Genomic DNA, 16,204 nt, shown 5'->3' with positions numbered 1-16,204 from the left:
TATTCTAGGATGTGTTTCATCAGGCCCTGGTGACCTGAAGACATCTAATTTGTCTTTTTAACTTGTTCTTTCCCTATTTTAGCCTCTGATCCTGCCTCATATTCACTGTTAGACATCCAATTGCCACCAACCTTCTTGGTGAAAATCAAAACAAAGCAATCATTAAGCACCTCTGCCATTTCCACATTTTCTGTTATTTTTCCTCCCTGTCCTTGGTCTTTCTCTTGCTTCAAATGTATTTGTAGAATGTTTTCTTGTTACCCTTTGTCTCTAGCTAGTTTGATTTTTGTTTTGTCCCTTGACCTTTCTATTTTTTTCCCTACATACTTGTTTGTTTATATTCATGCTTTGTAATTTGACATAGTTTCCACTTTTTGTAGGATTCTCTTTTTTGATTTAATTGAAGATCTCCTGGTTAAGCCAAGGTGTTCTCTTGCCATACTTCCTATCTTTCCTATGCAGTGGGACAGTTTGCTCTTGTGCCCTTAATAATGTCTCTTTGAAAAACTGTTAAGTGTCTTCAATTGTTTTTCCCCTTAGACTTGCTTCCCAGGGGATCTTACCTACCAACTCCCTGAGTTTGCTCAAGTCTACCTTCTTGAAATCCATTGTCTTTATTTTGCTGTTCTCCCTCCTACCACTCCTTAGAATCATGAACTCTACCACTTCATGATCACTTTGACCCAACCTGCCTTCTACTTTCAAATTCTCAACTAGTTTCTATTTGTCAAAATCAAATCTAGACACGGTATAGATCAACATTGTTCAAACATCTAACCCACCCCTAGACGGGGAAAAGTAAGAGCAATCTTCTTCCAAGTATTACTCAGTATACTTGACCTTTGTTTCTTTTAACTATGGTCACAATCTTTGAGGACAGTTATGAGACCCCTGCCCCTTTACCCATGCATATTTGGGAGTTAACTTCACACAGTAGGGAGACTATACTTTGTTATTAAAAAGAATGCTAGTAGTATCTGTGTGTGATTGGTCCTTAATCGCCAAGCTTCATGCACTAAATCACTCTCACTGCATTTCAGAATACATATACAATCAGTTTACTAGTGACAAATTTCTGTACAGGCATAGGAGAAGCTTATCCCCTTTGTAATTTTTTTATTCATAATGCTGAAATAGCTGAAGATTTGTATTTGCTGTTTTATGAAAGCTAAATCCAACAGATACTAAGAATGTCACTGTACAGATACTGACATTTTGGAATATAAACAGGAATGATGAAAGAGCATTTACTGAGATGCACAAAAGCGGATGCTTAACAATACAGCCTATTCTTTGTCAATTTTTGAAGGACATATTCAATGTCACAGCTAAAACTCATTTTTAAAAGATTATCCAGAAACAAAGGGTTTCAGTTATTTCCCTCTGTGATGTTCAGTAACAAGCAGGATACAGAGCTGGGCTGTGATACTGCTGAGAACACACTGATGAATGAGATGTTTTCTTCCTGGCCCCAAATTACACATTTTAGAAACTACAGCTAAGCTTGGTTACCTAGAGCAATTCTATAAAGAACTACCATTGTTGAAGGCTGAGGGAAGTCAGCTCTATGGCCATTCTTCACTAACAGATGTGACAGCTTTCAAGGGCTGTTGGTTTATAAACCTGGCACTCTGTTTTTCTGCTCTTAACCTGTTGCTAATACCACACATAAGGGCAGCTGTTCTCCTAACTTTTGTACTATTTGTTAATCCAATTTTTCACAACTCAGAGTTCTGTCTCTACATTTCAGCTGACAAATTCAAATGTTTGAAACAGGCCAGCTAAAAAACTGCTTAGCTCGATGAGTTTTGACTTTAGCTAGATCTTCTGCAACTACTTGTACCATTCGTTCTGTAGTTTCCTTCAAACTGGTTGCAGTCTGTAGTGCATGATCCAAAGTAGAGTTTAAAATCTGTTAGGCATAAAACAGTCAAATTGTAGGATACTTACTATCTACTTTATCCGATAATACACAGGCTTAAAGATAAATGTTCCCAAACACAAAAAAACAGAAGGGGAAGGAATGTTCAATCTGGGATCTATGTAACCTTTTCAACAAGTCTACCTTAAAGTATTTGGAAAAGTGCTGCAGGTAGGGTTTTGGGTTTTTTTGGCAGGGCAGGTGCTTGTATTCTTCTGTGTGCAGCCTATTCAATGGCCACATATAAAGCTGTGTACGTAAGAAATCTATGCAGAGTTGGGGAGGAGGATGTGTACTGGAGGGTACCAGGTCTGCTATATGTCATTCTCTTCTACAAGTACAAAGAAACTCTTTTAGCATAGAGAAGGGTGGCCCTCAGCCATTAATCAAAATAAGGGGAAGAAATAGCAGAAAGGGCTAATGTAGCCTGCTGATGCAATGGGTGCACTATACTAAACTGAGGGGACACCAACCACCCACAGCATCACCCTCTGCCCCAGTCTCCAGGGGGGTGGGAAGTGGCTGGAGAGCTTGCCCCACAGCAACAGCTCCTGGCCCGCAGGACCAGACCTGAGTGTGCTGCGACCCCACGTGCCGCGACCCCACGTGCCACGTTGCAACACCCAGAGAGGGGAGCCGGGCAGAGTTCCACGCAACAGGAATTGCCACTATGGAGTAAGCTTGTTCTATAATCCACCACCGTGCCTCCCCTCGGCCCTGGACTTGGAGAAGCGTACGTCTGGTTGTTTTTGGATATTTGGTTTCATGATTTCTGTGTCTGCAAATGCACTCATGAATCCACACTAAAGCCACCTGAAGTAATGCACACAATCTTAATTGTAGTAAACATTAAACGTTTGAGAATGAATCTATTCCCTGCTGTTGGTTAAAAAAGTATGGTATGATACACCCACAAATAAGACATTGAGCGTATCTAAAATAATACTTTAGGTAGTCGTGCAGTAAAAAGGTTAGCAAAGTATATCCTCAAATGACATTTTTAAAGTCTGAAACATCAATTATATTTTGCCAATAAATCTTGATGAAATAAATTCCTCAACTGAACCATAATGAAACTGCTTGTCCATGAGTGGGGACCCTTTTCTCCTCTGATAGGAACTGGAAGAAAAGGATTGGGGGGTCTGTGAGCTATTTTGGAAGGAATAGGGACCTAGTTAAGGATCTGGGCAGTAAGAGAGCTCTCTGAGGAACAGGAAAAAGAAGCAACAACCTGAGGGCTTGTGGGTATCGGGCTCAAGAAGAAAGCCCGATGACAGCCTGACAGCGAGAGCAAGCTGGAGGTAGCAGCTTAGGACTTGACTGTGAAAAGCTGAGTAGGAACACAAGCTATTGATAACAGGGAACCAGCAGTACCCTGTAGTTAAGAAGTGTGATGCAACTGCATGTACAGACAATAGACAGGACAACAGACAGGGGTCCTGAATGAGATCCGACAACAACACAACTGAATTCTGGCACCAGGAAAGGGGTGGACTGGAAGGACTAGGACTGAGAAGCCCTTCAGGTTACTCTGACACTGGAGTCCCGTGGTGGACTGCCACAGGGCTGAGTTAGCTCATACTTTATATTTTTTAACTGTTTAAGCCATTGCACCCATGGGATTTCCACACTTCCATAGTGCTAGCCCTAAAGTATCCTTTTCCCACTGCATGAGTGTGGCATTTAGGAGCCACCTAGGACTACAGGCTGGTGCATGAAGTGCCTAGAGTGTGACTGCTTCTTAGCTTGTGGTATGTAAAGCGTAACAGCCCAAACTTTAGCCCCAGATCTCTGCCCCAGCTTTAGCCCCTTTACTCTGTAAAAGGACCCCTAAAATCCCTGTATCCACCCAAGGGAGGATTCGATTCCCCCAGTGCAGGTGCTGCAGGCAATAGCCATAAGACTGCCTTCCAAGGATCCTCTCCCAAGTTCTGGTGTAAGGGGCATACAGCAGGAGGGAGAGGTGTGTTGAGGGAGAAGCTCTAGATATAGCACTGTGGAGGTTCTGGGAATCCCAGGGAGACTGCTGTAGTATAGACAGGCCTCCAGGGCTGTCTAAATTACATCATAGGCAACAAAGCAGCCCCAGATCAGGAAAGTGTCTACCTCCTGTCTATCTAAGCTGCAAGTTCCGTACTGTGGATTTTAGAGGCATAGCACAGAATCGCACTCCAGATCTCTAAGAGTGACTGATGTATCTCAACTTCCTCACTGGCACCCTGCAGCTGGGTCAATGACAATACTTATGCCTTGTGCTGAAGTTTATTTAGGGATATATTGGTTTTACTGGAGTAAAATGGAACCTACTATTCTTCTTCGAGTGCTTGTTCATGTCCATTCCAACCAGGTGTGAGCGCGCCACGTGCACACCAGCCAGAAGATTTTTCCCTTAGTAGAGTCCGTAGGGTCAGCCTGGCCGCCCCCTGGAGTCATGCCTTCATGGCTCCCACTATAGCGCCCTGCCAACCCCCCACCCCCTCAGTTCCTTCTTACCACCAGTGGCGGCTAGCTGGAACATTGCTCACTGTTGCTTGCAAGTGCTTTGGCAGGGTCCCCTGTAGTTAATTGTACAATAGTGTAAATAGTTAGTTAGAAATAGTTCTTGTAGTAGTTTAGTTTTGTTTGGGGGGTTCCCCTCCCTTCCCCGCCTCTGGGGTATGCCCGGATCCCCAGGGTTCAAATTCTGTGAGGACTGTGCAAGTTTATGCCCAAGAGTGACCCACACTTCTTGTGTGCGATGCCTCGGGGAGAGTCACCAAAAGGACACATGCAGGATCTGCAAGAGTTTTCGACCTAGGACCATCAAAGACCGGGAGCAGAGACTTAAGATCCTGCTGATGGAAGCAGCACTGGGACCCCATTCTGACCCCGGATCCGCAGAACCCACGCTGAGTACTTCATCGTCAGTCCGCAGTGCTCCGGCGCCGACGGTGTGCGAACCAGCACCAAACAAGGACCCTAAGGACCCTACTTTGTCCCTTCTAAGGGATATGAACATTTATATACCCACCCATACCCCGACTCACTGGTGGTTGATGCAGCTTCCAGGGCCCCTCCCCTAAGAATAGGGAGGTGAAAAGACTCGACCTGTTCAGCAGGAAGGTCTATTCTACTGGGGAACTACAGCTCCGCATCGCGAACCAGCAGGCCATCGTGAGCAGATATGCACACAACACCTGCGCTGCGATAGCCAAGTTTGTGGAGCTCCTGCCACAGGACTCTCGCACTGAGTTCTCTGCATTAGTGGAGGAGAGAAAGCTGGTCTCCCGAGCTTCCCTACAGGCGGCATTGGACGCAGCAGATGCAGCCTCACATATGACCACCACGGGGGTTGTATGAGAAGGGGCTCCTGGTTGCAGGTCTCCGATCTGGCCCACGAGATCCAGCAAACAATCCAGGACCTCCCCTTCGAGGGTCCGGCCCTCTTTTCCAACAAAACGCATAAGAGACTCCATAGTCTGAAGGATTCAAGGGTCACCCTAAGATCTTTGGGGCTCCATACACCAGCCACCCAGTTTAGGCATTTCCGGCCACAGCCTCCCTCCACGTTCTGCCAACCCCAGAACCACCAAGATGCTCCTCATAGGAGGAATAGGAGCGGTAGGAGGTGGCAGCACCACTCCTCGGGGCAGAGCTCTGGCCAGCCCAAGCCTCCACCCAGCCCCTGAATCCCTTTTAAAGGTGCGGTCGAGGATGGCACACCAGTACCACAACTGGATCCAACCCCTCTTACCTTCTCGTCCCATCTATCCCCTTTCTACCATGCTTGGTCCCATATCACCTCGGACCGCTGGGTGCTCCGCACGGTAGAGAGGGGATACTCCATCCAATTCTGGGCCCTCCCACCCTTCCACCCCCCTTCCCTGTCCCTCTTCAGGAACCCCTCTCACGAGCAACTTCTAATACAGGAAGTTCACACCCTTCTGTTGGTAGTGGCAATGGAAGAAGTTCCTCAGGAGCAAAGGGGCAAGGGCTTCTACTCCCAGTATTTCCTAATACCGAAAGCCAAGGGTGGCCTCGAACCCATCCTGGACCTGTGGGAGCTCAACAAGTTTGTCAAGAAACTCAGGTTCCGCATGGTCTCCTTGACCTCCATTATCCCTTCATTGGATCCAGGAGACTGGTATGCCGCCCTCGACTTGAAGGACGTGTATTTTCACATAGCAATAGTTCCACCTCACAGATGATACCTCAGGTTTATGGTGAACAACAGCCACTATCAGTTTACTGTTCTCCCTTGTGGCCTGTCAGCAGCACCTCATGTTTTCACCAATTGCATGGCAGTCATCGTGGCATTCCTGCGCAAGCGGCAGATACAGATTTTCCCGTACCTCTATGACTGGCTGATCAAAGGCCACTCCAGATCTCAAGTGGAGGAGCAGGTCGGCTTCATAAGAAGGACCTTCCTCAAACTAGGTCTCCTTCTCAACGAGGCCAAATCCACACTGTCCCCAGTGCAGAGGATACAGTTTATAGGCGCAGCGCTAGACTCGACTCAATCCAGGGTGTACCTCCCAGAAGCCAGGTTTCAGTCTCTGGGGGACATCATACAAGGCCTCAGACAGTTCCCTACAACCACAGCAAGAAACTGCCTGAAACTGCTGGGGCATATAGCCGCTTGTACCTATGTAGTACAGCATATCAGACTCAGACTTCGCCCACTCCAGTCATGGCTAGCATCGGTTTATTGACTGGCTTGAGACACTTTGGACAGCATTGTAACCCTGCCCTGCCCAATATTAGACTCCTTCCTGTGGTAGCTCGACCCACAGGTAGTTTGTGCAGGAGTGCCCTTCACCAGCCCCCAGCCAGTCCTCTCGTTAGTGACAGATGCCTCGGATCTGGGATTGGAAACACATTTGGGAGACCTCAGGACACAAGGTCTCTGGTCTCAGGCGGACCTAGCTCAGCATATCAACATTGGAGAACAGAGAGTGGTGCGCCTGGAGTGCCAGGTTTTCAGAGCCCACGTATCAGGCAGATGTGTATCAGTCTTTACGGACAACACCACGGCAATGTTTTATATCAACAAACGGGGGTGCACATTCCTCTCCCCTGTGCCAGGAAGCCCTCATGCTGTGGGACTTCTGTGTGGAGCACTCGATACACATGCAGGCATCATACCGCCCTGGGATACCGAATGAGCTGGCGGACCGTCTCAGTCGATTTTTTCATGGCCACGAGTGGTCCCTCTGGCTGGACATAGTGAGCTCAAATTTTCCATCTCTGGGGCTTTCCCCAAATAGACCTGTTAGCCACGTGCAGCAATAGGAAGTGTCAACTATTTTGCTCCTTTCTGAATCACAGCCCGGGTTCCATCATGGATGTGTTCCTTCTTCCATGGGGGGGCCGTCTGCTTTACGCGTTCCCACCAGTCCTGTTGGTCCACGAGGTGCTCCTCAAGAGCCACAGGGACCAAGCCCTAATCATATTGATAGCTCCGGCCTGGCCATGCCAGCACTGGTTCACATCACTCCTAGAAATGTCCGTGGAGACTCCGGTCACCCTAACGCTTGTCCTGGACCTGATCACGCAGGATCACGGCCGCCTCCGGCACCCGAACCTTGAATCGCTCACAGCATGGATGCTCCATGGCTAAATGCCGTGGAACTGTTCTGTTCCGATCAAGTCAGACAAGTTCTCCTTGGCAGCAGAAAGCCCTCCACAAGAGCACTGTACCTTGCCAAGAGGAAGAGGTTCTCTCTCTGGTTGGAGCAGCACCATCAGTCACCGACGCTTGCCTCGGTGCCATTTATACTGGACTACCTCCTCCATCTTAAACAATAGGCTCTGTCTATGTCGTCAATAAGGGTTCACTTGGCCGCCATCTCCGCATTCCATCAGGGCGCAGATGGCCACTAGTCTTTGCGAACCCTGAGGTTAGCCATTTTCGTAAAGGTCTTGACAGACTCTACCCGCAAACACGACAGCCTATCCCTGCTTGGGACCTTAATCTGGTCCTTTCCAGACTTACGGTCCACCATTAGAGCCACTGGCAACGTGCTCCCTGCTTTATCTTTCATACAAGGTGGCATTTCTGGTGGTGATAACCTTAGCTAGGAGGGTGTTAGAGCTCAGGGCCCCCTTACACGGTATTCCATAAGGACAAGGTTCAGTTCAGGCCTCGCCCGGCTTTTCTCCCTAAGGTTGTCTACCAGTTTCACATCAACCAGGACAACTTCCTCCCAGTGTTCTATCCTAAGCCACATTCCTGCCGTAGGAAGCAGAGGCTTCACTCATTGGATGTCCGCAGAGCGCTGGCCTTCTATATAGAGAGAATTAAGCCGTTCCGAAAGTCCGTCCAGTTATTCGTAGCAGCGACAGACAGGATGAAAGGTCTCCCTATCTCATCCCAACCCATCTCGTCGTGGATCACATGCATTCGGGAGTGTGAAGGTGCCCGCTCCGCCAATCACCACACACTCCACCAGAGTTCAGGCCTCCTCAGCAGGTCCCCTGGCGCAGGTCCCCACTCTGGAAATCTGCAGAGTGGCAACGTGGTCCTCAATTCACACTTTTATGTCACACTATGTGATCACGCAACAGGCCAGAGACAATGTGGCCTTCGGAAGAGCCATACTCCAATCAGTGGATGACTCCAACCCCACCTCCTGAACTCTGGCTTGCAAGTCACCTGATTGGAATGGACATGAACAAGCACTTGAAGAAGAAAAAACGGGTACTCACCTTCTCATAACTGTTGTTCTTCGAGATGTGTTGTTCATGTACATTCCAATACCTGCCCTCCTACCCCTCTGTCGGAACAGCCAGCAAGAAGGAACTGAGGAGGTGGGGGGGTTGGCAAGGCGCTATATTGGGTGCCATGAAGACGCGACTCCAGGGAGTGCCCAGGCCGACCCTATGGATGCTACTAAGGGAAAAATCTTCCGGCTGGATTGTACAAAGCGCGCACACACCTGATTGAATGTACATGAACACCACATCTCGAAGAACAACAGTTACGAGAAGGTGAGTAACCGTTTTTTTACCAAAGAAAAAAAAAAGTTAAGAATAAGCCAGTTTCAACATGACAAGTTAATAAATAACACACTTTCCTATTTAAAAGCCAACAAGACACCTTTAGCACCCCAGAAGGCACTGAACGCAAGACAAGTTGGATTATAATCATTAGCATTTATAGGTGAGATTTTCAAAAGTGCTACTGAAAGTCAGTGGGACTTGTTGTTCCTGAGTCACTTAGGCATTTTTTAAAATCACACTCTAAATTCTTACCTTTGTGTCAGTATCACTGATGTGTTTGTTTCTAATATTGATCATTGATTTACTTCCATAAACCTTCCTGCTGGCTAGGTATTGAGGTGAAAAGATAATTGTATCATGCATCCTTGAGTAGCAGGTTTTGGGAGCCTCTAAATTGTCTCTAGAAGATAATACATAAAATATACACAAACATTTTATAGTTACAAAACAAAGAAAACGTGTTTAAACAATGTGTATTCAATGTCTATAACTTTTTAGCATCCTTGCATCATAATTTCAGTAGAATTCTTCATTTGTTTAATCATAAAATGCAACTGCATAGTTAGTGTTACATTTATAACATACATCTTATAGTCAGACAGACAGACAAACCTTCAGGGAAGGGGCAGGGAATCTGGCATCACTGAATTATCCTCATTAGAATTTTCAGCACTGCCTGCTCTGGAAGCAGGAGAGAAGCCCCAAAAGGTTTTCATTTATTTAATTTCTTTGCCAATCTTCCCTACCTCCCCACACATTGTCAACACTATAATTAAGAATCTGTCCTACTTCATATTCTCCAGATATAATTTAATGTTAGTAACAAGCAAAAATAGGAAAAGACATTTCTGAGATGGATAAACAGTACTGCAATATCATTATTCCTACAGACAACGTGGCTGTCACTGCCAGGCTTGTTATCTGGAATGATAATGACACATTTAGTTAATGAAAAGAGACCTCTTGGGTGGATACTATACTAAAAGAATTAGCAAATTTTTTAGTTCTTCCATGTAATTGAAAAGTTTCAGAAAAAAATCTAGTTAAATCTGTTCAAGTTTGCATTTACATTATATATTTTACTTTCATTAGTGACCACTATTCTAATATATAGTACATATTGTACAGGTATGGAGTTGTGCCACTTATGACAATAGTGAATTTGGCCCACACTATATATCTTCAATAGTCACATCTTCTGTGGTACTAATTTATATAAAGCTACGGGTAACACTTACTTGTCAAAAAGAAAAGGAGTACTTGTGGCACCTTAGAGACTAACCAATTTATTTGAGCATGAGCTTTCGTGAGCTACAGCTCACTTCATCGGATGCATACCGTGGAAACTGCAGCAGACTTTATATATACACAGAGAATATGAAACAATACCTCCTCCCACCCCACTGTCCTGCTGGTAATAGCTTATCTAAAGTGATCATCAAGTTGGGCCATTTCCAGCACAAATCCAGGTTTTCTCACCCTCCACCCCCCCACACAAATTCACTCTCCTGCTGGTGATAGCCCATCCAAAGTGATCACTCTCCCTACAATGTGCATGATAATCAAAGTGGGCCATTTCCAGCACAAATCCAGGTTTTCTCACCCCCCCACCCCCATACACACACAAACTCACTCTCCTGCTGGTAATAGCTCATCCAAACTGACCACTCTTCAAGTTTAAATCCAAGTTAAACCAGAACATCTGGGGGGGGGGGGGTAGGAAAAAACAAGGGGAAATAGGCTACCTTGCATAATGACTTAGCCACTCCCAGTCTCTATTTAAGCCTAAATTAATAGTATCCAATTTGCAAATGAATTCCAATTCAGCAGTTTCTCGCTGGAGTCTGGATTTGAAGTTTTTTTGTTTTAAGATAGCGACCTTCATGTCTGTGATTGCGTGACCAGAGAGATTGAAGTGTTCTCCGACTGGTTTATGAATGTTATAATTCTTGACATCTGATTTGTGTCCATTTATTCTTTTACGTAGAGACTGTCCAGTTTGACCAATGTAAATGGCAGAGGGGCATTGCTGGCACATGATGGCATATATCACATTGGTGGATGTGCAGGTGAACAAGCCTCTGATAGTGTGGCTGATGTTATTAGGCCCTGTGATGGTGTCCCCTGAATAGATATGTGGGCACTTGAAGAGTGGTCAGTTTGGATGAGCTATTACCAGCAGGAGAGTGAGTTTGTGTGTGTATGGGGGTGGGGGGGTGAGAAAACCTGGATTTGTGCTGGAAATGGCCCACCTTGATTATCATGCACATTGTAGGGAGAGTGGTCACTTTGGATGAGCTATTACCAGCAGGACAGTGGGGTGGGAGGAGGTATTGTTTCATATTCTCTGTGTATATATAAAGTCTGCTGCAGTTTCCACGGTATGCATCCAATGAAGTGAGCTGTAGCTCACGAAAGCTCATGCTCAAATAAATTGGTTAGTCTCTAAGGTGCCACAAGTACTCCTTTTCTTTTTGCGAATACAGACTAACACGGCTGTTACTCTGAAACTTACTTGTCAGAAAGTCTGTATACAAATGGATCTGGCTGCTTACTTGTAAAAACACTATCGGCGGCAATTCTTTTCTTCTGTGAAGAAGCTGAAATTTTGGAGGCCATAATTAGAGTAAACAAAATAACATAAATATATAGAAAACTATACTTTCTTATATTTAGCACCAATGACAGAATAGGCTGTTTTTTATAAGTGTGTGCACTCAGTTACCCTGGCCAACTGCAGTAATGGAACAGACAAATTAGGCATGGAATTACATGCACACAACGGTAAAAGATCAGAGCCAGTTGTCTGTTTTCAGGTATGTTACCAGAGAGCATCATACAGTCTTGACGCTGTACCTCTTTCACCCCTATGAATTGCAGTTAAATACTAATTGTTCATCAATACAAAGTGGATTTTAACAGTTTACTATTCCACAGCCTTGGCTCTTAGAATCCTTGTGTGACCTGACATTTGCTAACTCAGCAGCTCCAGCCACTGGAATCCCTGCAAAAACGTCTCCACTGGAAATGCCCACTCTAGTTCTAATTTTCATTAGAAAAATACCAACAAAAATATCCAAAAGATGTATTTCTTTACTAAATCAATTTAATAATTAAACCCAACATTCTTTAAACATGCACTGTGTTGCCGACTCGCATGATTTTATCATGTCTTTATTATGACTGCTGTTTGTCTTAAAGCCCCAGTTGCAGAAGTTTTTTGAATACGTGAGAATCTCAGATTTCATTAAAAAAATTACCTTTCTAGCCCTTATAATTGTGGAGAAAGGAATGAAATTGTGGCCTAAGTGCACCCAAAATGCTTCAAAATGAGAAGAATTCAAAATTGTATAATTTTTTAAAATCTTAAGCTTTTTGTGGGGGCCTGACTCATAATTTTTAAATATTTGAGGCTGGAAAAACTGCATGCAAATGCATCAACATAATCTATAGGAATAAGCCCTGTAGGGCATGATGGTTCAAAAAAACTGATATGAGAAGGGTAATAAATCCCGAAAAGGCAAAAGACAAAGGAGGAGGAGGAACACAGTAAAAAGATTAAATGAAATTGAAGTAAATGGCAGGGAAAGAAGGGGTAAAGGTGAAATATCTTGATCTGCCTCTCATCTTTTTTCCTTGCCCCCTCTCCTGTACCGAACATATTCCATTCAACTCTTCCACCTTTTATTATGTGTGCTATGTATAAGCTGTGGAAGTCAAGCCACTTTCTTTAACAGCTCCCCTCTCCCATGCTCTGTACAGACATTTAAGAGGTCCCCTAAATATCAAACAGGAAAATGGAAAGGAGCACCCATATTTTAGTTATAAATAAGTTAATAATGTTCTGAGGCACCCACTAACTGGAAGTCAACACAGAAAGAGAAAACAGTCCTAGATTGTTCCTGGGGATCACTGTGCCATTCTTTTCCAATGTACTATGCAATTCCAAAGTGCATTTCATTGGTGCTCTATGTACATAGTTTGTGAAGCACTTTAGAATCCTGAATTAGGATAAAAAATAGCCCAGCCCTAGATGCATTTCTCGAATTCCCTGAGTACAATGTTTGCTTCTCATATAATCATTCCAGCAGTGTTTCAAAATGCTGGGCTCTCTTCCTTGTCCTTCCCTCTTTAGCCAAATCCATTTCTTGATCAGATCAGACTTCAGTTTGTTATTGTACATTTCATTATACTATCTATACAACATGTCTTTAAAAAGTTTGCACATGATCTATAAGGCACAACTGCAAAATATTTTTAACATAATTAAGACCGACAGTCTGGGATCATTTACCAATATTATTCTTGTCAGATTCCCTGCTGCATTTGTTTCTTTGACAACTAGTGCAGAAATTTATATTCCAATCCCTGTATTGTAAGGCTGTTGAGAGAACATACTGTAATGACAACTTAGCATTATCATAATAAATGCATTAATACGATGTAGACTTACATAACACTTTACATTTCCAACCAACATGTAGAAACATTAGCTAATTTATATTCACTCTGGCCCTGTAAAACAGATAACTAACCTCATTTCCACTGTACAGATGGGGAAACTGAGGCAGAGATTTAAGAGACTTCAAAGGTTGCCGCGGGTGCTGGACATTTCTGAAAACCAGGCTCTCATTGACTCCTGAAGTTAACACAAGTCAGTGGCAGAGGTAGCATAAGAACTGAGGAATTCCTGTTCATTGGTCTAGACCAGGGGTCGGCAACCATTCAGAAGTGCTGTGCCGAGTCTTCATTTATTCACCCTAATTTAAGGTTTCGCGTGCCAGTAATACATTTTAATGTGTTTAGAAGGTCTCTTTCTATAAGTCTATGATATATAACTAAACTATTGTTGTATGTAAAGTAAATAAGGTTTTTAAAATGTTTAAGAAGCTTTATTTAAAATTAAATTAAAATGCAGAGCCCCCTGGATCTGTGGCCAGGACCTGGGCAGTGTGAGTGCCACTGAAAATCAGCTCGCATGCCACCGTTGACACGCGTGCCATAGGTTGCCTACCCCTGCTCTAGACCATACTGCCTGGGGGGCCAACAGCAAATGACAGCTGGTATAGGGTGGTGCCTGTGACCGGCATTTTGAAGACGTTGGTGGAAAACTGGAAATGTTATCGCTCCCACCAAGTGAAAAATAGATAGTTCCACTGTGGTTGTGGAAGAGCTGAGGTGAGGCTAGAGTTGGTTACTGCTCTTTATGTAGCTTTGGAACTAAATATTTAGTTCTTCTTCGAGTGCTGGTCCCTATGTGTATTCCACTCACGGGTTTGTGCCATGTAAAGCTTAGCTTGTGGTTTGTAACCTTTTTGGCAGCACACTATACTCACGAGTTGAACTGAGGTTTTTATTTCTACATAAGGTGCAGGACTGAACAAATTCTTTATAATTCCCAAGTTTAAACCAATCTCTGTTTCGCCTATTGCACCTCCAGCTGAGACCTGCAAACAAGTGATATAGGTAAAATATTACACTGCAGACAACATTTCCACACAAACATGTTTTAGGAGCTATGAAACCACTATACCTTTGCTTTGTTCTTTTAATCCGGCTCTACGTGTTTTATAATTTTTAGTCCTGTGTTCCAGAAATTCATCACTGTGTGACTCATGAAAGGAATCACAGAATGAGATGTCTTCTGAATCACTGCCTAAAAAAAATTGTATCAAAGAGGTCTTACATAAATATTACAGCTCATAAGCTGGGTGCTGCAGCTTTATATCTAGGTACCCACATGGCTTCCAGCACTCTAGGATCTGAGTGCCTCACAAACATTAATGAATTTCTCCTCACAACATCCCTGTGATGCAGAGAAGTATTATCATCTCCATTTTACAGATGGGGAACTGAGGTACAGAGAGATGCAGTGACTTGCACAAAGTCACACAGGAGGCCTGTGTCGAAGCTAGGAACTGAACTCAGATCTCACCAGTGTCAGGCCTGTGTCTTTACACAAGACAAGCCTCCCTTGCCTAAGGTTGGACCCTGCCTCTCCAAAACCAGTGGAAACCAAGGGGACCACAAAAGAGAGTTGTCAAGGTTCCTTTCCCACTCTGAACTGTAGGGTACAGATGTGGGGACCTGCATGAAAGACCCCCTAAGCTTATTTTTTACCAGCTTAGGTTAAAAACTTCCCCAAGGTACAAACTTTGCCTTGTCCTTGAACAGTATGCTGCCACCACCAAGCGTTGTAAACAAAGAACAGGGAAAGAGACCACTTGGAGACGTCCCCCCCAAAAATATCTCCCAAGCCCTACACCCCCTTTCCTGGGGAAGGCTTGATAATAATATCCCCACCAATTGGTACAGATGAACACAGACCCAAACCCTTGGATCTTAAGAACAATGAAAAATCAATCAGGTTCTTAAAAGAAGAATTTTATTTAAAGAAAAGGTAAAAGAATCACCTCTGTAAAATCAGGATGGTAAATACTTTACAGGTAATCAGATTCAAAACATAAGAGAATCCCTCTAGGCAAAACCTTAAGTTACAAAAAGACACAAAAACAGGAATATACATTCCCTCCAGCATAGCTTATTTTACAAGCCAGTAAACAAAAGAAAATCTAATGCATTTTCTAGCTAAAAGAAAAGGAGTACTTGTGGCACCTTAGAGACTAACAAATTTATTTGAGCATAAGCTTTTGTGAGCTACAGCTCACTTCATCGGATGCATACAGTGGAAAATACAGTGGGGAGATTTATATACATAGAGAACATGAAACAATCAATGGGTGTTACCATACACACTGTAAGGAGAGTGATCACTTAAGGTGAGCTATTACCAGCAGGAGAACGGGGGGGCAGGAAGGAAACCTTTTGTAGTGATAATCAAGATCACGAAAGCTTATGCTCAAATAAATTGGTTAGTCTCTAAGGTGCCACAAGTACTCCTTTTCTTTTTGCGAGTACAGACTAACACGGCTGCTACTCTGAAACCTGTTATTTTCTAGCTAGATTACTTTTCTAGCTAGATTACTTTACAGGAATTGTAAGGCTTGCATTCCTGATCTGTTCCTGGCAAAATCATCACACAGACAGACAGAACCCTTTGTTCCCCCCCCCTCCAGATTTGAAAGTATCTTGTCCCCTTATTGGTCATTTTGGGTCAGATGACAGCTAGGTTACCTTAGCTTCTTAACCCTTTACAGGTGAAAGGGTTTTGCCTCTGGCCAGGAGGGATTTTATAGCACTGTATACAGAAAGGTGGTTATCCTTCCCTTTATATTTATGACAAGAGTAGAGGAGAGTGTTGAGTGTGCCACTCATATAACACCTTGTACTAGCTGATCCATA

General features: G+C 44.1%; 1 protein-coding gene across 1 annotated transcript in view; it reads right to left on the bottom strand.

The window, feature by feature from the left end:
- Positions 1-1,076: 1,076 nt before the first annotated feature.
- The window catches only part of AKNAD1 (AKNA domain containing 1), a 31,464-nt gene continuing 16,336 nt past the window's right edge, over positions 1,077-16,204 (bottom strand). The window contains exons 15-20 of the mRNA XM_077824528.1: positions 14,436-14,558; positions 14,239-14,349; positions 13,197-13,283; positions 11,418-11,502; positions 9,155-9,302; positions 1,077-1,912 (exon numbers count right to left, since the gene is read on the bottom strand). Of these exons, the coding sequence (XP_077680654.1) occupies positions 1,760-1,912; positions 9,155-9,302; positions 11,418-11,502; positions 13,197-13,283; positions 14,239-14,349; positions 14,436-14,558 (707 nt within the window). The 3' untranslated portion in view covers positions 1,077-1,759. The remainder of the gene's footprint in view (positions 1,913-9,154; positions 9,303-11,417; positions 11,503-13,196; positions 13,284-14,238; positions 14,350-14,435; positions 14,559-16,204) is intronic.

Source organism: Eretmochelys imbricata, chromosome 8 (genome assembly GCF_965152235.1).
Source record: "Eretmochelys imbricata isolate rEreImb1 chromosome 8, rEreImb1.hap1, whole genome shotgun sequence".
Lineage (NCBI taxonomy): Eukaryota > Metazoa > Chordata > Testudines > Cheloniidae > Eretmochelys > Eretmochelys imbricata.
This window is presented reverse-complemented; position numbering and strand designations above follow the sequence as displayed.